Below are 10,736 nucleotides of genomic sequence, written 5' to 3' on the forward strand. Positions count from 1 at the left end.
AAAAAATAGAAGCGATATATGGAAAAATTATGGCTGGCAATGGATACTTCCTCATTGTGTTGTCATGAAGGAAAGAGCAGTCTATACGGCCACTCTCACCTGTTGAAAATTGAAAAAGAAATAACAGTGTGTCGCTCAACCACCAGTTGAAATCAAATGGAATTGAGTTATTCTGAAGCATGGAAAGAAGTGAGAAAAGAGGGTAGCTGTTCACTATGAAAATAGTCGAAAAAATAGAAGCGATATATGGAAAAATTATGGCTGGCAATGGATACTTCCTCATTGTGTTGTCATGAAGGAAAGAGCAGTCTATACGGCCACTCTCACCTGTTGAAAATTGAAAAAGAAATAACAGTGTGTCGCTCAACCACCAGTTGAAATCAAATGGAATTGAGTTATTCTGAAGCATGGAAAGAAGTGAGAAAAGAGGGTAGCTGTTCACTATGAAAATAGTCGTGAGTCCATGGCAGCATATTTTCCATTGCATGCTTATTTTTTTATTTTTTTGCACTTCCCCAACATTTACTTCTTGAGAGCCCCAACGCCTTTGCCTCTTGCTCTGCTTCTTCACACTAGAACATTCCTCTAAGTTTCTTCCAATTTTTTGTTTTTTGAAGTTCACAGGGCTTGTAAAGGGTTTCTTTTTCTGTATCCAAGCCTTTTTACCGGTAATTTATGTAAATATATACAAAATTATTAATCATATAACATTATTTAAGCATGCATCCTATTTTTGGGGATTCCAACCACTCTCGTGCTTAGTATCTTCTTTTGTTGGGAAATAGCCTTGTATTTTAGGAAATCCCAGTTAGACTTGAATTGGAGATTGAATTTGATTGGAAAGAATCCATAACAATTGGAGTTGAATTCTAATTGAAAGAGTATAGTATTGATAATCCAAGTCAAAGGAGTCCTACATGAATTCAGGAGAGGGGAAAAGCTTTTTAAATACCTCTTGAGAGGTTCATTGTAAACCAAGTCATAGGAAAGCCAAGGAGAGTTACATATTGTATAGTGAGGTAAGAGGGAACTAAGGAGAGAAAATTAGAATTTTGAGAAATCTTCTAGTGAGATTGAGAGAGAGGGTTTCTTAATTCTTATGATCTCTACCCATGGATGTAGGCGATTATCAAACCACGTAAATCCTCATGATTTTGTTTTTATGTTTTCTTTTTTGTGGATTACTGCTTTCTCTTTGTTCAAACAAGTTGTTTGCTCAGAGTTTCCACATCGCTAGGTGTTTGATTGGTTGACAAAGGAGATCTAGTCTAGTGTCTCGCTAACGCTTCCGCATTGATTGCCAATTGGTGGCCGACAATCGGTATCTGGTTGTGGCAGGTGTTGTGCAAACATCTTTTGCGACTCTGTGATCTCCACCGTTTGAAGCATTGAGTTAGGCATTGCTTTGTAATTCGTGACTAATTTAACATCTTGTCAAACGGTACTAATTTTCGCTACTATATCAAATAATCGTGTGTTCTTTTATTAGTTTATCACAATTAATTTTGGAACATAGGGAGTATTGTTTCCTAAATGCTTATATGGGAATTCGATATTAGTACATGAGATTTTGGTCAGATCTAATTTTACTTTGCTTCAAGGCAGAGTTAATGGACAAAGAAACTAATCTTCTACCCGAGCCACGGACCTACCAAGGCAATTATGGCCATTCAAGAATTAAGATGAATGGAGGAAACAAAAAATTGGAAACCTCAATCTTTTGTGTACTCTGTTTTGCTAGTATATAATATACCCATGCAGTTGGGCAATGACTAGTTTATCATAACAAAGGCGATAACATTGCTCGTGTGACGTAGGATCTGTCGGATACTAGTACCACTAGTTAAGAGATGTTAATATGCTGACATGCATACGGCAGAAGCACATATTAAATGGATCAGTGAGATCCCAAAGGCATGGTAGCAACTTAAGAGCAGTGTTATTTGGCACAAAACATGGGAGCCAATTCTCCAAGTGTTCTAAAAATCCAATACGGAAAATATTAAAAGCATATATAACACGAATAATCTATGACCTATGTTCGGTGGAGCAAAGGTATCTTTACCACAATATGTGTACATATGACGAATACTAAGAGAGTGTTTCGCAACTCTACACCAACCTAAAACTTAAGTGTTGTGAGTTTTATCGAAGCGCAAGGCGCAATGCAGGGCGCAAAGGTCCCTTACGCACACTATGCGCAAGGCGCACAACGAGAGCGCGCCTCACTAAATTGAAGCACATAACTCAAAGTAATATTTTCCAACATAAGACAAAGAAGCATATAAACAACATGTTTATAAATTATCACATAAAAAGACTAAGAAATATAATTTCACCTACTAAATTACGAAAGAGTCTTAATTAGCATGCATATCATAGAGAAGTTCATAAGTTTCCACAACTCATAATGCAAGATAATATCCAACATGTGCAAAGTCTACGAAACAAAATAAGTAGTAAAATAACAGAGTGTCTAGTCATCCTCATCATCATCGTCATCCAACTGAAGTGAAATTTCCTCATCCTCAGTTTCCTCCTCTTCTTCATTAAACTTTTCTTCATCCTATTTTCTAATTAGAAAATCTTCATATTCAATGTCAAAACTGTGGAGTGTGAGCTGTGAAGTGTGAACAGCAAAAAAAATTAAAGAAAAAAAATAAAACAGAGAAAAACTGAAAAAAAAGAAAGAAGAAAAGGAGAAAAATTGAAAAGAAAACAAAAAGAAACCCGTTGAAAAAAAGAAGAAAGAACAAAAGGAGAAAACAAGAAAAAAGAAGAAAACAAGAAAAGAGAATAACTGGAAAAAAATAACTTGAATATTAGACGACGGAATAGGCGGCGAAATCGGCGGCGGCGGAATAGACGGCGGAATCGCGCGACGCGTCGACAAAGTCGGCGCGTCGGTCAGCGAGTTGGGGGTCAATGGAGTGAGAGGAATTTGAGGAGAGGAGACCCTAAAACATAAGGGTTTATTGAAAATCAAGACTTGAAACTCGCTTTCACCCAAAACCACTTCAACCCGCTTCAATCCAGGCCTTAAAACCAGGCGCGGTAAGGCGGTGCGCGCCGACGATCGCTCCAGCGCGCAGCAACTAGCGCCGCCTGTTGCCAATTGGGGGCGTAGTATGTTTGCCAGCGCCCCGCCTCTGCTGTGCCCCAGCGGCCGTGATTGCTGCAAGGCCCGCTAGCCGCCTTCGCCCGCCTGGGGCGCACGCCTCGAGAACCATGCTGAAACTAACATGGATAAGGGTTTAATATTTGTTTGGCTCAAACAGGTCTAACTCCACACCTAGTTTAGAGAGCGTTTGGCAACCGTGACATTTTTACCGTTTCTGTTTTTGTTTTCAACAAAAACAATAAAACGCGTTTGGCAACAGGGGCATTTTTTTTGACTTGACCCTTTACAAAATCCAAAAAATAAATAATTTTCTCAAAACACCAAAAATGTGTTTTGAGATTTCGTTTTTTCATCTAAGTCGTCGCCGCCCGCCGTCGCTACCCCCGCTCATCGCACCAATCGCCCGCCAGCTGCACACCGCGCTACCGCTACCGGGCAGGCTCGCCACCGCCCTGGTCGCCGACGGTTGTGCGTCTGCCGTCATTTCGTTCGCCAGTCACCGATCCACACCCCGCCAGCCTGTCCTCGCCCGCCACCCATTCGGCCGCCCGGCCCACCCGCGCGGCACCGTCGCGTGGCCCCCCCGTGTCGCGACCGCCGACGGTTTTTTTCCCCCCCCCCCCCCCGCCCGTGTCGTTGTCTACCGCCCGCCATCAGCCGTCTGTCGCCACCCGCCGCGTGCCTGTCCGCTGACGGATTGTCGTCCGCCAGCCGGCCCTCAGCGGCCCCCGCGCTGCACGCTGCCGCTTTATAAATAATAACTATAAATGATGTTTTCAAAACATGTTTGAAAAAAAACACCATGACATGGTGTTTTTATAAAAAAACAAAAACAAACACATCGATTACCAAACACACCCTTAGTTTTTGCTAATTGATTTTCTGGCCCTTAACTATAGCATTGATCTAAACCCCAACATTGATTCACCCCTTACCTGAAAACTAATCTGGTTAAAGCCTTAACTAAATTAGTAATAAGTTGCCCAACACAACCTAAAAGCAAAAACATCATGTGAGCAATGAGAATGGAGTTCAAACAACCACCAATCCTTTATCCCAAATGTTTGGGGTCGGCTAAATGAATCTTATTTTTTCATTCCACTCTGTTGCGGATCATTTCCTCCGTTACGTTAGTCTTAATCATATCCTTCTTAATTACTTATGACCAAGTCATTCTATATCGACCTCTAAATCTCCTAGCCTCATTAACTCTAATATTATCATTTTTTTCTAATCGGTGTACTAAGAGGTCTCCTTTATACATGATCAAACCATCTTAATCTATTTTTTCTCATTTTATCCTCAATAGGCGCAGCCTCTAATTTACTACGGATACATTCATTTCTTATCCTATCTTCTAATGTATATCCACAAGACCATCGCAACATTCTCATTTCTACTACACATTTTTTTAACATGTTTTTTAATTGCCCTACATTCTGACCTATAAAGCATAGTTGTCTTATAACAGTCCTATAGAATTTTTCCTTTAGTTTTATTGGTAATCTACAATCACATAAGACTCCCGAAGCACTCCTCCATTTCAACCATCCCAATTTGATTCGATGCACAAATCATCATCTATCTCACCATCATGTCGAATGATAGATCCTAAATAGCGAAAATGATTAGTTTTAGATATTTTTTATCATCAATATGTACCATAGGCTGTCTTTCTTTCCTACTTTTACTAAAAATACATTCCATATATTTTGATTTTGTTCTACTAATTCTAAAACCTTTAGACTCAAGAGCTTATCTCCATCTTTCTACTTTAGCAATAATGCATCTTCTAGTTTTATTAACTAATATTATATCATCAGCAAATAACATATACCATGGAATTTCATCCTGAATGTGCTTAGTAAGTTGGTGAGAATGGAGTTCAAAGAACATGAAATAGTTAAAGCTTTCAGTTTCTATTTTTCCCTCATAATGTCCTTTCTGGATAATTTTTTCTATTCTTTCTATCTTTTTAAGATAAGAATAAACTAATTTCTCCTCTCTAGCTGTACATAAGCTTTGTTCGACTCGTGTGACACGGTCTCAAGTTGCTAGGTTTTAACTAGCGTCTTAACCACCACCACCACCCCAAAAAAAAAAACCCTTTTTATAGCAAATAAAGAAAACAATCATACAAAGAAGAAAATTCATAGTGGTTGCGCAATTTGCTTACTACCATGGGAGAACGAGGAGAATTATTTATCCCATAAATTTGCCTACGTTCATAGAGGAATCAGGAAAAATATTTATCATTTAAGATTACAATTTTTCTTTTCGATTAGAGATCCTTCAAAAAAGCAATTTCTCAATTGCTCAACTCTTCTCTCTTCTTGATTTTCCTTGATCTTTTTCTCATCTTCTTGATGATCTATAATGAATCTAAAAAGGAATATTTATAAATCTTTTCTCCTATTCTGAGGTATTCTAAACATGTCTTTGACTTAAAAATTATTCAAATCCTAATCCTCTTTTCATTGGAATTCACTTTCAATTGCAATTATTTTCCAATCAAGGCCAAACTCAATCCAAATCAAATGAACATTTGACTTGAATTGTTTGAATGCAAATTATATTCAACAATCTTCACTTGGCTTTAATTTGAACGATCTCGTCTCTTTGCTCCACCTTCACACCCTCTACTTGAGAACGCTTACGGATCTCAATAATTTCAGTACATAAATGAACTTCTAAGAACACCTTCAAGACCTCCAACTGAAATCATACATCTCTACTAATAATAGACTGCTTGAATGAACTTTAAGGATGTCGTTGTGACCTCCACCTAAGCTTATGTATAGTTCTCACTATTTGAATACTTGAAAAAGTTGAAGAACACCTTCATGAGCCCTATTTGAAGCCACATAGTTCTCAATACTTGAGTACCAACACTTTCAATGTCTTTAACTATAGAAAATTTGCTTTTTCAACTACTGCAAGATTTTTCTTGTTGTGTAAAATCTTGAGCAAATCCTTCTTTCACTAGAAGTGTCTCGACTTTTCTTTATCATAAAAACACTTTCCTATACCATCGAACTTGTTTACCTCAAACTTTATTGTTGTTGTCTTGTTCTTTATTGCTTACCTCACATTTCTCTCGATCAAATCGTCAATAGCTTTGTATGTGTAAGAGAATCCCAAATCCAACAACCATTGGCTCTATTAGTAATTTGAGTATTAATAGCAATTTGAGTATTAATCGGTGACATAAACCCCTTTATGACGAATAAAGAAAACAAATGATCATGCAAACAAGAAGATTTCAAGTGGTTCCGCAATATGCCAACTCTCGTGAGAGAAGGGGAAAATTTTCATTACTTGACGAAGATTACAAAAGAAATTTCTTGAACATCACTCATAAAAGTAATTTTTCAATTGCTTTACTCTTTATTTTCTTTTTCTTTTTTCTTTTACTTCATTTTTTTATTGATCTACAAATGAAACTCTCAAAGAATATTTGTAGATATTTTCTACTGTTTTGAGGTCACATGAAGTTCCTTCCCATGAAGCGTTTGACTTGAAAACCCTAATCCCCCTTTCAATTCGAATTCAATTCCAACGTTAATTTGTTTTCCCATCAAAATCAAACTTTTAGTCCAAGTCAAACTAGCCTTGAATCATTTGAATGCAAGCCATATTCAAACACAAGTGAGCATTCTATATGATTGTGTCGATGTTTTAGAAAGCATTAGATGATTATGGGCGTCGGACCCAACACCCAGGCAACTATGTAGGTACCTAAGTGCCATAACCATTTCTAGCACTTTATTTCAGGTGATTGTTTCTATTACAATAGCAAGCATGAGATTTACAGTTCCAAGGATAAATAGAAAGGCTGATGGGAGAAAATTAAGAGGAATGATCTTTTTCAAAATATTCAAAATAGTATCCTACACGTTTTTATGTAAAATGGATTTCAGTATCAAGTTTTGATATGATCAATTTTTTCATAGCCTATTCTTTTAACCTATTATTATGTTTAAGTTGCAACATACTTTTTTTTTTTTGGCTTGGCTTCCTTAGGCCACCAATGCTACTTTAGGAGCTCAAAATACTTGCTCTGGCAGCTAGAGTACCTCTTAAACGTAATTAGCCTCCCAAATTACTTTATAAATAGCCTATGTCCTATCCAACATCGTCAAATTCTTTAAAGAATTGTTACAAACTTACAATAGAGTTGGAAACCCTTCTTCTATTCATTTAACCTTCTTTGTTAGTATTCATATATGATCTAGTTGTACGTGCTATTGGTTAACAAATATCTAGTTTACCATTGCAAAAAGATATCAGTAGAATCTGCTGGATATTTATAGGATTGGCAGAGGGTAAACGATAATAACAATAAAGTTGAAATGGATCAGTAGAGCTCAAAGAGAGAGAGGCTATAGCGGCCATTTAGTATGTAATCAATAAAAATACTTAATCTTTTCATTTATTTATCTTTGTTAATAGTTGTATATGACATGCTCTTACTTTCTTCTACCAGTTATGAAATATCTAATTTAGCATAGCAAAAGGAGACGATTTGCTAGACATTAAATAGAATTCAGTGAGGATATGCCTAACACGTTCTGAAATAAAAATGGCATTAAACCAAAAATTTTCAAACATCAAATAAGATGGTTCTTTTTGTGCATATTTTAGTCGAGATACCAGCCCAACTTTTCAGCAAATCTAGTAGTGGATTGATAAGATCCAGTAAGTTTAACATAAAGATGATCCTATATTATAATTTCCCTTTATATTAGCAAAAAGCCACAATAAGAGGATTTGGTATATTTGCACTCTCACACAATAAATAAAAAAATGAAGGCTTCTCAACAAGTCCAGGTTCGGTGGCATCTTAATTATCTTGTTGGTAAAATGAAATAGATAGGAATTGTACATCATGCTCTTGTACTAAGGGGTTTTGCAGCTAGAATAGAGGCTTGCAGCTTCCTCCTCCTCTCTCCCTCCCTCCTACTCCTAAAAGATTTCTAGTATTTAGCAAGCTACTCTATATCAGTTACTTCCCCAGCACATGGCCATCATAACCTTTTCTAAACTCAGAACTTAACATCAACCGCAAATGTTAATAGACAAGTTGCAAATATTACAATGAGAAAGTACAGTCTATTCAATAAGTGTATACCTGTATTTGGGTAATATAAGCTAATCTTATTTCTTCATTCTTATACTTTAACCTGAACATAAACTTGGGTGCAGTTTATGATAATAGATCTTCATATCTTCCACGTTAACCCTTACGCTTCTTGATTTCTTCTTTCAAGATCTTAAGCATCCACCTAGAAAGTATTTCAGTTTTTGGTACTTGCAAATTGGCTTTCTAGGACTTATGAGAAGCCACTCTTCGGCTCATTCCTCCAATTAGATATATTAGACCATATTCAGTTGAGGCTATATACTTAAGATGATTATAATTATCATGGCAGATGACTACTAGAACTTGACTATAGTAATACATTTTTTTCCAGCAAAACATCTCCAAAAGAAAAAGGACCACAAAATTGCACTGCACAAATACCAGTCCAAACATGATACTTGTGTAAAATAAGAAAGCCCTTCAAGAAAAAAAACATGCAAAAAGCCATAACTTGAAAAATACCAGCAATTTCATCTAGATTTAATAACCTTGCCACAAACCACACCTAGAGCAATGAAAGAAATCACCCTTTTTTAATACCAAAAACCAATTTACCAGTTAATTTTTCTGTGGAAAACAACCACAAGAACCAAAAACCTAAAACTCTCCTCACCTGTAACCTGATGAAGCTGTCGATTTCAGCATCCATCCTCTGCAGCTCACGATCAAATACACCACCTGCCGAAGACAAGCGATTATAGGCCGAGCCCGAATCTCCAGACGACGATGCAAGATTGAGATTAGGATTATCAAGAGATAACCCCAAGCCAGTAGAAACCTGCCCGATCTTGAAGGAATCAAGGGACAAGACCTCCTCTTTTGGACGCTTCATCTGCGGCTCCCAAGAGCTCAGCCCATCAACGGCGACATTGGGGCCCATCACATGGAAAACTGCAAGAAGAAGGAAAAAATTGAGGTGATCAGGTGAGCTAGGGTTTCAAATTGAAACAAAACCCCATGAATTTGGGAGGAGAAGAGGGGGAATTACACGGAGGTTGAGGCTGATTGAGGGTGTAGAAGGCGATAGGATCGAGGATTTGGCCACCTACGGGATCAAAGTTCCTGCATTTTACAGAAATTAAGATTGAATTAGTGCTGATTTGAATAGAAAATGAGTTAGGGTTTTGAAATGAGGGGAGAATTTTACCACAAGGGCTTCGGTTGTTGGCTGGCCATGAAAAGAGAGAGAGAGGAGAGAGAGGGTGAGAGAGAATAAAGAGGAATTACTTGGTTAAGCGAACAATATAATTAGCCCAACTCGAATTCTAGCATAGAATGGGCCGGGCCGTGATGAGTGAATCGTGGGCCTTGCCTTTGGAAGGCTCTGGACATCACGCGCCACATTCATTCCTCTTGTTTTATTCTCTCTCCTCTGACTTTAGAGCTTTTTTTTTCCTTTTCTTCTTTTTTTTTTTAATGAGATACTACTTTATGAATTATTCCGAATTAGATTCTTGTAGGGTAGATATAGAGTTGTCCATTCAGGCACAAGGTCCGGGACACGGCTCGAAAACCCGGAACCGACCGGGGCTCCAGGCGCGGTTCGGGTTGTCTTGGTGAAGTCGCGGCCCGGCCCGGTTATAATATATATATAATCTATATTTTATATATATTTTATATATATTATATTATGATAAGGTCATTAATATATATATATATATATATATATATATATATATATATATATTATATAATATATATATATATATATATATTGTGCGCGCGGCGCCGCCATGATTTTTTGAGGAAAATGGTCATAGCTTCATAGAATCAATATATATATATATATATATATATATATATATGTGTGTGTGTGTGTGTGCGCGGGCGCGCGCGCATGATTTTTTGAGGAAATGGTCATAGCTTCATAGAATCATACTCTTAAGTGTATACAGTTATATGTATTTAAGTATGCAAGTGTGTGTGTGTGTGTATATATATATATATATATATATATATATATATATATATATACAGAACATTTCCTATACGCATGAATGCGTACGCATTCATGCCTTTATGGGTTTTTCTGCAAAAATCCTGCGATGAATTACTAAAGGCTCGTGATCATTTCTCTCTCGTGATCATTTCTCTCTCTCCCTCATACTGAAGCCTCATACTCGAATCCTTCTCTCTCTCCCTCATACTAAATCCCCAAATCTCGCCGTCAACCCCCAGTGAGTTCGCGATCTCGCCGTCGGCCGACGATCTGGCCCCAAATCAAGCATCAGCCCTAAATCTGCACCAAATCCTTCCTCTCTTCCTCCTCCACGAAAAACGTCGATCTCGCCGTTAGCCCCTAAAACCTGGCCCAGTGAGTTCGTGATCTCGCCGTCGGCCCCAAATCTGGCCCCAAATCAAGCATCAGCCCCATATCTGGCCCCAAATTAAGCACCGCTGTCGGCCCCAACACCTGGCCCCAAATCAAGCATCAGCCCCAAATCAAGCATCAGCCCCAAATCTGCCCCAAGC

The 10,736-nt window shown here is 37.8% G+C and overlaps 1 protein-coding gene across 1 annotated transcript in view; it reads right to left on the reverse strand.

Moving 5' to 3' along the window:
• Nucleotides 1-9,478, reverse strand: part of LOC109848920 (probable BOI-related E3 ubiquitin-protein ligase 2) — a 12,094-nt gene extending 2,616 nt beyond the window's left edge. The window contains exons 1-3 of the mRNA XM_020418644.1: nucleotides 9,412-9,478; nucleotides 9,253-9,326; nucleotides 8,878-9,155 (exon numbers count right to left, since the gene is read on the reverse strand). Coding sequence (XP_020274233.1) covers nucleotides 8,878-9,155; nucleotides 9,253-9,326; nucleotides 9,412-9,440 — 381 coding nt within the window. The 5' untranslated portion in view covers nucleotides 9,441-9,478. The remainder of the gene's footprint in view (nucleotides 1-8,877; nucleotides 9,156-9,252; nucleotides 9,327-9,411) is intronic.

This window comes from Asparagus officinalis, chromosome 7, assembly GCF_001876935.1.
Source record: "Asparagus officinalis chromosome 7, Aspof.V1, whole genome shotgun sequence".
Taxonomy (NCBI): Eukaryota; Viridiplantae; Streptophyta; class Magnoliopsida; order Asparagales; family Asparagaceae; genus Asparagus; species Asparagus officinalis.